Source organism: Fusarium coffeatum, assembly GCF_003316985.1.
Source record: "Fusarium coffeatum strain FIESC_28 chromosome Unknown BRIP53273_contig_245, whole genome shotgun sequence".
NCBI classification, from domain to species: domain Eukaryota; kingdom Fungi; phylum Ascomycota; class Sordariomycetes; order Hypocreales; family Nectriaceae; genus Fusarium; species Fusarium coffeatum.
Window position 1 is genome coordinate 61,938 of NW_022158037.1, and position 15,726 is coordinate 77,663.

General features: G+C 48.8%; 7 protein-coding genes across 7 annotated transcripts; 4 read left to right on the forward strand and 3 right to left on the reverse strand.

The window, feature by feature from the left end:
- Positions 1-34: 34 nt before the first annotated feature.
- FIESC28_09496 (uncharacterized protein) lies at positions 35-1,237 on the reverse strand (the record flags this gene model as incomplete). The annotated part of the gene is made up of 1 exon (XM_031163632.1): positions 35-1,237. The coding sequence occupies one exon, from the start codon at positions 1,235-1,237 to the stop codon at positions 35-37; it is 1,203 nt and encodes a 400-aa protein (XP_031012320.1).
- Positions 1,238-2,953: 1,716 nt separating this feature from the next.
- On the forward strand, positions 2,954-4,307 carry FIESC28_09497 (uncharacterized protein; the record flags this gene model as incomplete). Its single annotated transcript, XM_031163633.1, has 2 exons — positions 2,954-3,557; positions 3,619-4,307. The coding sequence occupies 2 exons, from the start codon at positions 2,954-2,956 to the stop codon at positions 4,305-4,307; spliced, it is 1,293 nt and encodes a 430-aa protein (XP_031012321.1).
- Positions 4,308-6,798: 2,491 nt separating this feature from the next.
- On the forward strand, positions 6,799-8,700 carry FIESC28_09498 (uncharacterized protein; the record flags this gene model as incomplete). The annotated part of the gene is made up of 3 exons (XM_031163634.1): positions 6,799-6,820; positions 6,954-7,402; positions 7,453-8,700. The coding sequence occupies 3 exons, from the start codon at positions 6,799-6,801 to the stop codon at positions 8,698-8,700; spliced, it is 1,719 nt and encodes a 572-aa protein (XP_031012322.1).
- Positions 8,701-8,751: 51 nt separating this feature from the next.
- FIESC28_09499 (uncharacterized protein) lies at positions 8,752-9,713 on the reverse strand (the record flags this gene model as incomplete). The annotated part of the gene is made up of 4 exons (XM_031163635.1): positions 8,752-8,805; positions 8,952-9,125; positions 9,180-9,632; positions 9,681-9,713. The coding sequence occupies 4 exons, from the start codon at positions 9,711-9,713 to the stop codon at positions 8,752-8,754; spliced, it is 714 nt and encodes a 237-aa protein (XP_031012323.1).
- Positions 9,714-9,949: 236 nt separating this feature from the next.
- Positions 9,950-10,883, forward strand: FIESC28_09500 (uncharacterized protein; the record flags this gene model as incomplete). Its single annotated transcript, XM_031163636.1, has 2 exons — positions 9,950-10,113; positions 10,166-10,883. The coding sequence occupies 2 exons, from the start codon at positions 9,950-9,952 to the stop codon at positions 10,881-10,883; spliced, it is 882 nt and encodes a 293-aa protein (XP_031012324.1).
- A 230-nt stretch (positions 10,884-11,113) lies between these two features.
- On the reverse strand, positions 11,114-11,814 carry FIESC28_09501 (uncharacterized protein; the record flags this gene model as incomplete). The annotated part of the gene is made up of 2 exons (XM_031163637.1): positions 11,114-11,706; positions 11,766-11,814. The coding sequence occupies 2 exons, from the start codon at positions 11,812-11,814 to the stop codon at positions 11,114-11,116; spliced, it is 642 nt and encodes a 213-aa protein (XP_031012325.1).
- Positions 11,815-13,044: 1,230 nt separating this feature from the next.
- On the forward strand, positions 13,045-15,215 carry FIESC28_09502 (uncharacterized protein; the record flags this gene model as incomplete). Its single annotated transcript, XM_031163638.1, has 5 exons — positions 13,045-13,087; positions 13,149-13,181; positions 13,249-13,395; positions 13,453-14,109; positions 14,164-15,215. The coding sequence occupies 5 exons, from the start codon at positions 13,045-13,047 to the stop codon at positions 15,213-15,215; spliced, it is 1,932 nt and encodes a 643-aa protein (XP_031012326.1).
- Positions 15,216-15,726: the final 511 nt, after the last annotated feature.

Sequence of the window (15,726 nt, forward strand, 5' to 3'; positions counted from 1 at the left end):
CTCATCAATGGGTAGTAGTGTACATTTAAGGATATTAAGAAAGCATGTCCTTGAAGATGCCAGGGTTTGCAACGGAAGCTTGCAATGAAGCCTTTGTTGGTGCTTCTGATGGTGCTACATCATTGCGCAGGGCAGAAAGAAGAGCAGGAAGAAGATCGTCTGTCGACAAAGCGACTCTAACACCCTGCTCGCCTTGTTGGTTTGGATCCATATCTGCAAAAAACTTGTCCTCGCCTCTGATACCGCCCATACTGATGATGGCTATGGGCATGCCCCGGTCTTGAGCTCGCTTGGCCAGCCTCCAAGCCGAATAAGTGGCAAGCGATGTGCCGACCACAAGCAGCTTTCCAGCCTTGTCAATGGCTTCTTCAGCAGCGTGTTTGACATGATGGTCGATACTCTCTCCGAACATGACAACAGCAGGCTTCAAAATACCTGCTGTGCTGGGGATCTTCCAGGCTCCATCCGTATCGACTTGCACGACATGTTTGTGGCCGTCGGAATCATTTGGTGGGTGAGACAAGCACTTAGGACAAGGGGGGTATCTGAAAGTTGTGTACGGAGCGTCTGGAAGGTCAACATCGCCGTCAGGATTGACCTTGAGACCCTTGAAGCGGCGTTCGACTGGGTCTTCGGTATCTAGCGCCCCCGACTCGAGGGCTTTCTTGAGTAGCTCAGCCCATCGAGGGTTGAGGCTGGCCAGCTTCTCCTGGAACTCGTTTCGCGAGAACTCGTTCTTACAGGTGGTGCAAACAACGGCTCTTAGATATCCGTGCAACTCTAAAGTTTGTAGATTAGGATGAGCTCTCGGATGAAACGAATCGACATTCTGAGTAATAACACTTCGTATCAGACCTAAATCCCCCAAATCCTTTATAGCATAGTGACCGCTATTTGGCGCTGCCTTTTGTAGATTAGACCATCCTAGAAAGCTGCGAGCCCAATATCTCTTGCGAGATTCATGGCTCTTAAGGAATTCGGGATAGTAGATGGGACGATATGTCTTATTGACCTTGTAAGTGCCCTTGACACCTCGATAATCTGCTAGGCCAGAAGCAACTGACAGACCTGCGCCTGTGAGAACGACGGCCGAAGAGGGCAAATGTCCCGGAGACGGAGCAACAAAGAAACGGTGGAGGGCGGCAATGGCACCGGGCAGGGTAGAAGCTGAAGCTGGTGCGATGACTGAGGGCAGGGGGAGGTCCGTGTAAGGGATCCGGAGCAGAGGCTTGCTCATCGGGGCCGGGTCGTGATTGTACAGTATGTGCAATATGATAGTGTAGGTACGTAGGTAGGTATCCGTACTGCGTATAGTAGTACCTAGTAGTCTGGGCAGGTAGACAATAGGTTGGAAAGTGGTTAATTTGAGTTACAAAGATTTATCAGCGACAAGGATTTGATTATTCTTGGCCAAAGAGCGCGTCATTGGTTTCAGGAACGTTTCTCAGTTGGAGACTGGAGTTAGTACCTACCTATCCATATGGATGCCTTATTTTAGCTTGCTAACGTACAGTAGGTAGGTAGGTAGTTCCTGACGGGGAAGACCGACCAGACCAGACTCTAATCCCCCACATTCCGAGCCTGACCGATCCATTGATTTGATAATGACCAAAAAACAGAGCTGAATCAGTTTGGAGAAGTCGCTGATAACTTAATAGTAGTTGTTGATAAGCATAGTATCACGAGATCTAAATTGGCCTTTTTTCAATGGAAGCACATATACTCTGTATACCTTAGTATGGAGGTCAGTATGGAAGTTCCAAGCTTCAAACATCCATTGGATGGAAGCTTGGGCGGGCAGGAACCCCTGAAAGGAGCCTTGGAGTTGAGCTCACTAGACTTCCATGCCCGGCTTCCATCCATCGAGTCTCAGCGGTCAAGGGTAGTTAGGTCCGGAGACCGGAACGTTGCGATCCTATGTCAGGCGAGAGTGTCGTAGATAGTGGGTTCATCTACTTTACTTTACTTTACTTCCATTGCTGGATTTCCATTGGCTTCACCTTTCTTGTTTCAATGCCACCGTTCCTTTCTTTCTTTCTTTCTTTCTTTCTTTTCCTGCCTTGGTAGCTACTGTACCTCTACTAACCAATTGCCTCATTACCTTTATTCTCTTCTTCTATCGGCGGAGCCTCTACGGATACAGCTACACAATACAATTTGAATTGCTTGTTCCGCACTCGACCGAGCCAAATCCGCTCACTGAACCGATCCCGAAGCTTGAGCGCCTCCGTTAACGGGCATAACGTCAGTCAGTCAATTATAAGGCAGGATCTGATAACAACACCAACTGTCTCATCGCCCTGATATTTTATATTGCTTTACTTTCGTCTTCTGACCGTGCACCGCAACGCAAGGCAGGCAACGCAATACAACACGACGCATCCAGTCACTCATCAATTGACCAGCACGGAAAGTCGGCTGCCCTCCCACATTACCGAATTCCTCCAATTTCGGATATATGAGTTTACCGCAGGCCGGGCGTTTTCCTACGGGGGTAGGCGCAGGCCTAGGCGCAGTCGCAGTAGTAGGAACACGAGTGACGTCGCCAATAGCCACAGCGCAATGTCGCAGCAGCAGCAGCAGTCGCAATACTACTACTAACATTACGGATAGCTGTCGCATTCGTGGCTTTGCCTTGTCAGGACATCCACATGCAAGACACCCTGCTGCTTGTGTCTCTTCTCGTCGTGGCCAGATGCTTCTTCTACAGTCAAATACAGCCCCCCGCCCTCGGACCCCCCACGTCGCCTATCCTCGTCTTCGCCTACGATTAACAGCTTCTATTGTTGCTGCACTATCGACTTGTGCATACCTCACAGCCTCGTCCAAGCTCTCGACCCACCACGTATCTTCAAATACCTTCTCCTTCGCGCCTCCTTCAACGAATTCATTGCCACATCTAGCTTCCTTTCGCACCAGACTTCAACAAACACCATCTTTCGTTAAAGCTTCAATGTCCCAGATACGATCGCATGCCGACTCCGGTCACAACCATAAAGATGGTCACAACCACAGCCACGACCACGGGCATAGTCATGGCATTCTAGGGGGCCACCATCATCACCACGATAATGCCTACCTAACATCTGGCAATAAAGACGATCCTGGCGTTCGAATTACTCGTATCGGCCTGGTATCTAATCTGGGCATGGCAATTGCCAAGTTCGCTGGTGGATACGCTTTCAATTCCAAAGCCATGACTGCCGATGCCTGGCATAGCATTACCGATCTTGCGTCCGATATCTTGACGCTCGCCACAGTTACATGGAGTCTGAAGCCACCGACAGACAAGTTTCCAATGGGCTTTGGCAAGGTCGAGAGTTTGGGTTCATTGGGTGTTTCGAGTATGTTGTTGGCCGGAGGCCTTTATATGGGCTGGGACAGCGGCATCAGCCTGTACGGACACTTTTACCCGGAAGCAGCGCATGGCATTCTTGGACACGTCGGACATGGTCATAGCCATTCTCACGGAGCTGCAGCACTCGGGATTCCAAGCATGCACGCAGCTTGGCTCGCAGCAGGAACGATTTTGATCAAGGAATGGCTATATCATGCTAGTAAGTTTTGTGCACTCTTGAAAGATGGACACAGCAAAGAATACAGGCTGACCAATCTCAGCAATGAAGGTTGCGCGTGAACGTAAATCTTCGGTTCTCGCGTCAAATGCCGTCCACCATCGAGTTGACAGTCTGACGGGCTTTGCGACTTTGGCTGCCATCATAGGAGCCAATATGATGGAGAATGCGGCGTGGCTGGACCCTGTCGGTGGTCTTCTCATCTCAATTATGGTTATCCAAGCTGGTTCCGGAAATACAGTTGCCGCTTTTCGCGAATTGGCAGATCAAGGCATTGATAATGATATCAAGTCTTCGGTATCAAAGCATACGCACAAAGCGCTAAAGAACGTGGCAGGAGGGCATGAAGTTGCCCTGCGTGAAGTGAGTGGCATCAAATCAGGCCAGAACTATCTCGTGGACCTTGAGATGACGGTACCCGGTGCATGGTCTGTCGATACAACACAACATGTTGAAGATGCAGTACGAACACAAGTCGGAGGCAAGGTGCGTGGTGTGCGAAGGGTCCGCATCCGATTCTCGCCAAAGGAGGCAACTTCCAAAGCTAAGTTTGACGATTTTATTCCCGGTACCGTCGTTCTACCCCCGGAGACAGAGGAGGATGTGTCCGAGACAGAAGGCGAGTCGAACCATGATCACGGTCATCATGATCACAAGAACAGTGACCATGGCCTGAGATCAAGCGGGAGTCAAGAGCACAACAACAGCCTCAGGAACAGAAACAAGCATTAGAGCAGGTGATGCTGTACAACAGAGTGGCGCTGAGCCTGGCATCGATTATAACCTCATGCTGCTTCCCATTGGTACTCGTTATGTCTCGTTCATTCCTACGCTGCTCTTCCGGCATGTCAAAGCCAACCTGGTCAGTGACTGGGGTGTTTGGCTGCGGGGCAGTGGAGTCTGACCGGGTGAGCTGAATTGATGAGTGACTGACCAGTGAAGGGTCGTCAGAACATGAGGCTAGGATCTAGCAATAATCGGCAGCTGTTTGTGAGGAAAGACGTTGCAACAGAGAGCGACGGCGCATGTATGTGCCCATCTCTTCTTGTGCTCCTCCTCTCCAAATTGGGAAAATTTCCCTAACAGAGCTTTGACTCGAAATTGTTTACATAGGTGCACAAGGGTATATTATAGACACTTACAAAACTAGAAGAGAGGGTGTAGCCAAAGATTTCATGAGATATACAGCATGGGTGGAAGAATTAATCACCGAATGGCTACATATGTGCCTAGCAAGGCAACTCATTGGATTTGGATGGTATTGTACATGGGCTTGTCTGTATGAAGAGAAGGGACAGTTAAAGAGACATGCATGCCATTCTTGTGGCGTTGTTCAGATTAGATGCGCCCCAACGATGTAAGAAGACTACCTACTTTGTACCCACTAAGATAGAGAATCGAAAGAGAATTGTGCACACCTACCTACCTAGTACCTAGGTATCCGTATCTAGATAGGTAGGTAGATATGGGAAAGAATACCTTGAATCAACGAATTTGAGCCTTACGTTTGAGCCTCATAAATCAACATCGAGACCCAGTTCACCATCTTGATAGTGAATCTATGTGACAAGGATAGGACATGACATGTGTCTATTTGATTGCTTTGGTTAACATTCTTTCCTTGTCAGGATCGAGCTCGTCGGCAAGAAATTCTTCTGGATTTGAAGTGAGGCAACGCACTTAGAGATATTCACTTCCATTACAAGCGCTCGTTGCCCATTGGCGCTTCACCGGCCTTGCAAGTTGTCAGGTCTTTGAGGTCATGGGTCCTATTGGCCGGGATATAAAAAGTGATGGGGTGAAGTTCAAAACACAGTACCTACAGTACATACCTCTTTAACGATTTAGGCTAAATGCGAACAGAACTCTGGAATCAATGGAAACAAGAGTCAAAAGTTGCTTAACTTAGGGGTTGGACACAACTTCACAAAGGAATCGTCCTTTTTCCCTTGTGTTGTATGTGTTGTTCCACACCTCCTTCGGCTTGATCCGTATCGTGACTTGTCCCAATGCTTGTCTGCATGGTGTTGAGTGTCGTATGTTCAGTTTAATTCTTCTTTCTTTTCTTTGATACACGCCCCTCATGAGGTACTATTACTGTATTGTACGTTAGTCCCTAGGCTGCCATTTTATCGATCCTCTAGGGTTAAAAAAAAACTGGATCTGTCTTGACGGGACATGACACAGTAAAAAGCAGAACAAAGCTCTTGGAGAGAAGAGGTAACCCAACCCCACGTTGATATGGATGAATGATGGAAACTGAGAGAAAAGTCTCCATTCTTTTATTGAAAAACTACGTAGGTCCTGTACCTACAAAGCAGCCTGGTTCCTTGGATCGAACAGAGATGTCATGATACATAGGGTACTAAACAATGATAATAACAGCCGTCCAAGTTGGAGAGATTTTATACCTTAACACTCACCCAGGAACAAAAACACCAGATGCTTGGTACAGTGAAATAAAGTAAAGTGCAGTCTATGCAATGCCGGCGCACGGATATAGACCCCCGGATCCATGGATGGAATTGTGTTCATATGACCTCTGAACCCGATTTTACGACGCTTTTTAATAGCCTCTTGTTCTCATCTTTGGATAAATTAGATGTTGCGCGTTTAAACTTGGGAGTTTGGTTCTTTTTTTCATTAGCATCTTGTTGTAATTACTATATTCACACCTCAAGTTGCGCATGTTACCCACTCAATATTCTTTAGTATGCCCATCTCTTCTTTTTCCCTGCTGAAGTTAAGAGGGTGGCGGTCTACTGTACTGTACTGTAACATGATGCAGTTACTGACTGACAGTGAAGCGTACTGTACCTTACCTTACCTTACCTCAGCTAAGGCAAGGTACAATGGTATATTCCTAGGTAAAAGGTATAAAGCCCAGTTCGTGGCTTTTTTTCCCTTGGTGTTTTCCCAACAAAAGTCTCACTCAATTCAATTCAATTCAATTCAATTCATTGCCCGGTCTCATCATTCCTCTGTAAACTCCGTACTGCCCCTAACTTATAGCGTCACGGGCCTCTGGTTGACATCCATTCCCCTCTAGATCCATCGCCTGTCGTCATAACTACTACCCGACCATTGACGTCGCCGCGGTTGGCTTCCAATTCTTTGATACTTGGTTTCTTATCTCGGGCTCAATACCTTAGTACCTACCTACTTACCTATATTGACCGATCCTTGACGTCGGGTACCATTCCATCGACTGAATCAATTCACAATGCCATTTCTCGCTCGAGATAGTTCTTCAGACAAGTCTGCCGACTTCAAGCCTCTATACCTCGGCTTTGATCTGTCAACGCAGCAGCTAAAAGGCACGTCAAACGCTCAGCAACATATGTTGCCCGCAACACAATTAGCTAACAGCATATCCAGCTCTCGTTGTCGACTCAGACCTCAAGGTCATCGGAGAAGCAAAGGTCGATTTTGACAAGGACTTTGGCCACAAATATGGCATCAAGAAAGGTGTCCATGTCTACGAGGAAACGGGTGAGGTTTATGCGCCCGTCGCTATGTGGATGGAGTCGGTAGACCTCGTCCTTGACCGGCTAACTGAGGCCATGCCTGTCCCTCTTTCTCACATTCGTGGCATCAGCGGCTCTTGCCAGCAGCATGGAAGTGTCTTCTGGAACGGCCACGCCTATGAGATTCTTCACCACCTTGACCCTCGCCTTCCTCTCGTTGTTCAGCTCCCCCAGGCACTATCCCATCAGTGGTCGCCTAACTGGCAGGATCAGAGCACCCAGGCTGAATGCGATGCCTTTGATGCTGCACTTGGAGACCGCCAGAAGCTTGCTGAGACCACCGGAAGTGGTGCACACCATGTAAGTGAAACCAAGACCTCAAAATTGAAGCAGTACTGACAATGTTCCAGCGTTTCACTGGAACCCAAATCATGCGTCTCAAGAAAGACCTCCCGGAGATGTACGCAAAGACTGCCCACATCTCTCTCGTTTCTTCATGGCTCGCCTCTGTCTTCCTTGGTGCTATTGCCCCCATGGATGTTAGTGATGTCTGCGGTATGAACTTGTGGGACATGTCCCGCCAGACATTCAGCGAGCCTCTTCTTGAGCTCGCTGCCGGCAGCAAGCGCGATGCTCTCAACTTGAAGAAGAAGCTAGGCGAGCCCTGTATGGACGGCGCGGCTGTTCTTGGCTCTATCTCCCCTTACTTTGTGGACCGCCATGGCTTCCATCCCGATTGCCAGATCACACCTTTCACTGGCGACAATCCCGGAACTATTCTCGCTCTGCCCCTCCGACCCCTCGACGCCATTGTTTCGCTGGGTACTTCCACAACCTTCCTCATGAACACGCCCAAGTACAAGCCTGATGGTGCTTACCACTTCTTCAACCATCCCACGACTGATGGTCACTACATGTTCATGCTCTGTTACAAGAACGGAGGTCTGGCGCGTGAGCGAGTCCGAGATCAACTCCCTAAGCGTGAAAATGGCCCTACTGGCTGGGAGAACTTCAACAAGGCTATCGAAAACACTCCTGCTCTCGGCGCTGCGAAGGATGACGATAGACGCAAGCTGGGCTTGTATTTCTACCTCACTGAAGTGGTCCCCAACATTCGAGCCGGCACTTGGCGATACTCGTGTGAGCCTGATGGCTCTGACCTCCAGGAGGTCAAGGGTGGCTGGGACAAGGAAACCGATGCCCGCATTATTGTCGAATCCCAGGCCCTGTCCATGCGTCTGCGCTCCCAGAACCTCGTTGAGAGCACTCGACCTGGCCTACCTGCTCAACCCCGTCGCATTTACCTCGTCGGAGGCGGCTCTCTGAACCCAGCCATCGCCCGGGTCATTGGAGAATCTCTTGGTGGAAGCGATGGTGTCTATAAGCTCGATGTGGGTGGCAACGCCTGCGCCCTCGGCGGAGCTTACAAGGCTCTCTGGGCTCTTGAGCGCCAGCCCAACGAGACCTTTGACGAACTCATCGGCAAGCGATGGACTGAGGAGGGTAACATTCAGCGAATCGACGAAGGCTATCGCGAGGGAGTGTACCAGAAATATGGCAACGTTCTCGGAGCCTTTGAAGGTTTGGAGAAGAGGATTCTCGCCGAACAAGCTGCAGATTCTGACAACGGACAAAAGCATGTGCAGGAGAGCGGTTGATTTATTTCCAGGGTATCTAAAGTCTAAAAAGGAGGAGTTTGTCTAATGTCATTATCTAACGTACTTGCTCATGAAGCGTCTATGGAAGTCGGAACGGAGGAGATCCTAACAGGTTTGGGTCAGCGAATGATGTCTTTTTTGCAAGATTTTGAGTAGCGAGGGACATGCATATAGAAGCTAGCAAGAATTGCTGCGCAAGAACGAATGAAATGAAAGATATATAAAAAAAAACAAGACAATACAGGACTTACGTTTACGAACTCCTTCTTCTTGCCCTTGTCCTCTGTACCACGAGCTTGGTTCTTGAAGACCACGTCGTCGTCCCAGCGACGCTTCATGTTGAAATCTTGCTTGTTGAGGAGAGGGTTTCCAAGAGCAATGTTTCGTTCTCGAGCGTCCTGTTCTTCTCTGAGTCGCTCTGCCTCCTGCAATATGCATTAGCGAAACCTGTGCAACGTTAGATGGCCGCGCGGACATACCTCTTTCTTCTTTCTCTCCTCCCGCTCTCTGCGCACGCGATCTAGTTCCCTCTGCAGCTCCGCATCGGAGTCATCATCGCTATCATCTTCGTCACTATCGTCTTCATCCTCTTCGCTGTCGTCATCGGCATCGATATCTCTCGTCTCTGCTAGTATGCGTCGTCGCTTCGCCTCTAAATCTTCATCCTCGCCATCAGCGCTTGGAAGCGCTCGTTTAGCGCCGCCGGAAACGCTGGTTTCTTCGTCCTCGTCGGCATCGTCAATTGGGACAGGGGCGCCGTTCTTCTTGGTGAAATGAGCGGCTTCAGCGGCAAGAAGTTCGGCAGCGAGATCGCGAGTGGGTTCCTCGTCGGCGGCACCGCCTTGACCGGCCTGACGATACTTGAGTTGGGTATGGGCTGGTAAAAGACGTTGATGGTAGGCAGGGCCACGAAGGGCTTCTTTACCACGGGCCTGCAAAGATTAGTATGCGCCCAAAGTGATGCAGGTAAAATCACAAACCGGGTCAAACGTAGGTCTATGAGCTGTAGTCATGGTGACAGTTCCTCAGTATTTTTTAACGTGAAAAATTGCAGTTTCAATGTTGATACTAATACTGAGTCTCGTATACCGGCCGACGCGAAGCGTATCCAGGAAGCAGGCGTGCCATAAGTGGCGACTCACCGCCCGGCAGAATTTCTTCAATGTTTGTCTGTGTCTATTACGCTTTGGCGCTCTATTACACAGGCGTTGACTCTCACGACATTTTTACATAAAAACAACACCAAAACATGCCTCGCGAAGCTGAACCTTCTCTCTCTGAGAAGACATTCCTAAGTCAGGCTCTGGACGAGGGTTTGCGGTTGGATGGGCGCAAATTCGACGAATTTCGACCTCTTGAACTCACTTTTGGAGATGAGTATGGAGTGGCAGAGGTCAAATATGAAAAAACAAGGTAAAACAAGAGTGTCTGTTAAAAGTTGAATTGAAACTAACGAGTTGCTTAGAGTACTAGCCAGAGTTTCAGCAGAGGTGACGGTGCCTTACTCAGACCGTCCTTTTGACGGAGTTTTCACAATTACATCAGAACTCAGTCCTATGGTCGCCCCTTCGTATGAGGTCAATCGCCCTTCACTCGAGGAGGTTCTCCTCTCAAGACTTCTTGAGAAAACAATCAGAAGATCTGGTGCACTGGATACCGAATCGTTATGCCTCATCGCCGGTCAAAAGTGTTGGTCCATCCGAGTCGATCTCCATGTACTTGCCCACGATGGCAACCTTACAGATGCTGCCTGCTTGGCCGTTGTTGCAGCCCTTCGGCATTTTCGCAAGCCTGACTCAAGCATCGAGGGAGAGGTCCTGACTATTTACACCCCTGCTGAGAGAGAGCCTGTCCCTCTGAGCTGGCTCCATTCCCCCTTCTGCGTCACATTCAGTTTCTTTGGCGAGGATGGTAGCCAGGTTCTTGTTGATACAAATTGGCTCGAGGAGCAAATGCGTGTTTCCCACTGCACGTACAGTCTTAACAAGCACGGCGAGATATGCCAAATTTCCAAGCTCGGAGGGAACTCACTCGATGCGCCACTGTTCATCCAGTGTGCCCAAGGAGCGCTCAATCGATCTAAGGATCTTTCCGAGCTGGTGGATAGCAAACTTGCCGAAGATGCAAAGAGAAGAGACAAGGGAGGCCTGACGGCAGAGCTGACCGCCGAGAACGACAGGTGATGCTAATGTCTACAACTTAATACCAACGAAAAGCAATAAAAAAAGGAAAATAGAAACCATGATACCCCGCAGACTACCTGTGCTTCTCATACTTGAAAATTAATAGAAGTGGTTCAGTGACGCTCAAAATAAGCCCCCATTACATACGCCAGCCAGTCTGGTCTATCCCAGTCGTTGTCATCGATCATAAACCGCATTAATTGCACACAAAGGCTTTCGAGGTTGGTTGGTTACCGCATAACAGGCGGCCGAGATTCCTTGTTCCATTGCACTCGCGTCCTCACCCATTCGATAGCTTCTGGAACTCCATCGCCTGTCAGGGCGCTCAAGGCCAGCACTCGTGAGTCGCGAACGGCAGACCCCTTGTCTCCCTCCATGACCTTCTTGACCAAGCCTTCCTTGATGCGTATCGTTTCAACACAGTCCTCGCGATCTTGCTTGTTCGCCAGGATAAGAAGTGGCACGCCTTCGGTCTCAGAGTGTTGTAGAACGTCTTCAAGGACAAGGCGACACTCCTCTAGTCTACCAAGATTCTCCTCATGCTCGATATTTCCGTCGCCGATATCTGTGCTGTCGATGATGAAGATTATCGCATGACAGCTCGTGTAGTAACTCTCCCAAAGCTTGCGCAATGAGTGTTGTCCTCCCACGTCCCATAGCTTGAGGTACATATCCTGCAACGGTATTGTTGAGACGTTCTGCCCAACGGTAGGCACTGTCTTGAGCTTCGGATCGGGCCTGTTTGGTAGGAACATGGACTTGACTTGTTCGTGGAAAGTTGTTTTGCCGGCATTATCGAGACCTAGAAGAATAACGGAGTATTCTGCAACGTTTCGTTAGCAAGTGGTAGGTATTTCTGGAGCAGACGGCAGCTGCATATACCTTCTTTACTCGTTGCATAAAGGTAGAGTCCTTTGGCGAGGTGATACATTTTTGTCGCGGAGCTCACAGCTGGCGATTTAAACGGTTAAGCGTGAAGTCTTGTAGGTAAGAGGTGCATGCGACAGAGTATACGTTGAAGATGAGGACTGTACTTAAGCTTCCAAAGTGAAATATGGATACATCCTGGGTGGAAGGTTTCAAGTCCCGCCGGGACAGCTGGGCTGCCCTAGAGGTCCAGTACCTACAGTATGTGCAGCAGGGGCTTGGTTTCAGCATGATTTAGTGGACTGGGCCACTGAAGAGCCTCATAAGAAACGTCTAGTACAGTAGGTATGGAGCTCCAGCTCTAGTTGGGTAGGTCAGTAGGCACGGACAGTCGATGAGCCCGCAGATGTGCACTTTATAGGTAAGGGGACATCTAGGTAGCTTTATCACAATCGAGACTTGGTCGAGTCTTTTGTTATTTGATTATCGTATGTTCTTTGTTCAAGTTCAGGGTCAGTTTAGTAGACAGATTGTCCTAGGATCCAACCTGCTAAGGTACTGTAGGTAGTCTATAGGAATAAGTAGGTAGACCCTTGACAGAGCTCCGGCGCTTCAAAACTTGTAGAGAACGCTATGAACTTACATTTCATGATAAGCAATTACGTCAGGTAGAAACTTGGTTTATGGTATTAAAAGCTGCTGTAGACGTCCGCGGGAATCTACAGGCTGCTTGCCGATAACACACCATACCTAGGTAACTAAATAGGCATTGATTAATAGAGATAAGGAACCAATCAGAGTCTTGTTCTATTGAAAGCTGTCGCCTTTCATCTCCTGTGCCTGTCTTGGCTGCTTGGCCCGCCTAAGGTACCTACTAAGGTAGTACCTACCGATTTGATTTTAGCTTCCAGTCCATTATCTACCTAGGCAGGTGGGTAGGTAGGTACCTACCAGTTACAGGCACGGCGACTTCTTTTCTTCAACTGTCCAATCTATTGCGCTGCCTGGACTTGAACTTGACCTTGACCTTGGAACTTGGACTTAGACTTGGGCCTGGCCTGACATAACCCTTCTTTCCGTATCTTTGTCTTCTGCCTTCGACCCTACGACTAGACTACTGCTCCTCTTCAGAAATCCCGCCCTCTCGCTCCCTTGCGAATGATCTCGGTATCCCAGCTTACGAGGTTCGCGCAGGGAGACTCCTACTCGATCTCGCCCTAAACGAAACGGCTGTTGTATTATTTCGAATCCTTTTGCAACTCTATCCGATTCGAAAACACACGACTCTTTCGGAATGGCTTCTGCAAACCTCGTCGGGATGGGCTTTCAGCTCCTTAGTACGCTACATCTTGGGTCACCTTGACTCCCGCGACTTGAAGGCTGACGTATTGAACATAGAGCGAGCCACCGATGAAGAGACCGACCCCGAGGGTGCGTCCCCCCACGCAAGACAGAGACGATGCGGTATATGTTAGCAATTACTGACGATAAACTCCAGAGGGTGACTCTGCCCAAAAGGAATTGTTCGCGGCATGGGCGCTCTTCATCTCGATCATGCTGCTCATTATCGCCTTCTTCACAAGCTACATGCTGCAGATGAAGAAGGTCACTGCTATACACGAAACTGTTATATCTATATTTGCTGGTACGTTCTTCAACCCCCTTTGATGCGACCAATGGCTTACACCTATTTCTCTCATAGGAATGGTGGTTGGACTCACCCTCCTAATCTTCGGCGGCGACTCTCTTCGAAACATGATCAGCTTCGACTATCAAATCTTCTTCAACCTGTTACTGCCCCCTATTATCCTGTCCTCGGGCTATGAGCTGCATCAGGCCAACTTCTTTCGCAATATTGGTACCATCTTGACATTCGCCTTTGCTGGAACTTTTATGTCAGCTGTCGTCATTGGCCTCATCTTGTACTTCTTCACTCTTATCCCTGGATCCCTGGAAATGTCTTTTGTAGACGCTATCTCAGTTGGCGCAACTCTTTCTGCAACGGACCCTGTTACTATTCTGGCCATCTTCAACACTTACAAGGTCGATCCCAAGCTGTACACCATCATCTTTGGAGAATCTATCTTGAACGATGCCATTGCCATCGTCATTTTCGAAACTGCGCAAAAGTATAAAAAGGGCGAGGCTGCTGGCCTCAGTATTGTCAGTTTCTTCGAAGGTACAGGTATCTTCCTGTTGGTCTTCTTCTGCAGTTTGTTCATCGGCTTCCTTGTCGGTGTCGCCACTGCCCTTTTGTTGAAGTTCACCTACCTTCGTAGGACTCCAAAGATCGAGAGTTGTTTAATCTTTTTGATCGCGTACGCCACTTACTTCTTTTCCCATGGTCTCCATATGTCTGGTATGTAATCTGGACGATGTATCTCCCTCCCTTGTGGTTCTAACCTTCCTGCAGGTATTGTGTCGCTGCTTTTCTGCGGCATCACTCTCAAGCACTATGCTTACTTCAATATGTCGCGACGAACCCAGCTTACCACAAAGTTCATCTTTCAAATCCTGTCACAATTATCTGAAAACTTCATCTTCATTTATCTAGGACTGGCTCTCTTCACCGACAACCATCTTCAGTTTCAGCCTCCTCTCATCATTGTCACTATTCTTGCTGTTTGCGCTGCTCGATGGGTTGCTGTATTCCCCTTGTCCAAAGCAATCAACTGGTTCATTCGATACCGCGCCAGCAGACGAGGCCAAGAAGTTGGCGACGAGCTGCCTTACAACTACCAAGCCATGCTTTATTGGGCCGGTTTAAGAGGAGCTGTCGGTGTTGCCTTGGCTGCTTTGCTTACTGGCGAGAACTCTTCCGCACTTCGGGCAACTGTCCTGGTTGTTGTCGTACTCACGGTGATCATCTTCGGAGGGACTACTGCTCGTATGCTCGAGATTCTAGGAATCCGCACAGGTGTTGTCGAAGAAGTTGACAGCGATGACGAGTTCGACATAGAAACGTTTGGCGGGGGTCTCCAGGTCAAGCGATCAGGAACGGGCATCGGCTACAACCCTCGTAGGAATGGCAGCGTTGCCCTTGGTAGTCTCGAGGCAGGTCAATCCGCTAGTTATGTATCGGGCGCTTCGTCTCCGCACACGGGCGGCCGGCCTACAAGTAAAGTTCGAAAGAACTCTATTCCCGAACGATCTGACCTTCTTCGACACAACGATGATTCAGACATCGGCAGCGACATTGATGTCTCTGATTTGCCTCCCCCGGCACGCCGCTCACCCCTTCCACGCTCCAGCACAGCTCCTCCATCGCGAGTGGACAGTGCATACGCTACTCCCATATCCGAGACACCAGGAGGTCAACCGATCACAGCATCCAATGCTATCCGACAACTCTGGACCTCGGAAGATCCCGCCAGCGTGTTTCACCATCTTGACGAGGATTTTATTAAGCCTAGACTGCTTCTCCAGGGAGACAGTTCCAGGGGTGGCAACGGTGGACCTAGCTGAGTAGGTTTATATGTAGTGAAAGATGGAATTCCATGTTGCTCGTTCCAAGTTGGGCGGCGGGCTGTACCATTTTATGTGCATGAACTGGCGTTAGGTTTCTTATAGAACACATTCATAATAGACAAATGATGTAGTCGCTTAGTTCATTTTGATTCTGATCATTAACGATTGTCTTGAAACGTGTGAGCAGATAGCAATGTGAATTGAATAATAAGAGGGTGGTATTTTCAATTGCCTTGAACGAGTCAAGGACTTGGGAGGTCATGTGTAGCAATCCGCATACTTCCATGCCTTCACTATGATTAACTAATAATCTACAGATGCTCTCCAATTCATCTTTTCAGAGCTTAACCCGTCACTTCATACATAGATGCCAACTGTACAACCAGAATCGTAATGACTCCTCTTTCGCTTGCACGCTTTTCATGATAAGACAAACACCAATATCGATCGCTTCCAATATACGAAACCAAACCCATCCATTGTTCCAGAACCCCAACAGGAAATTTGC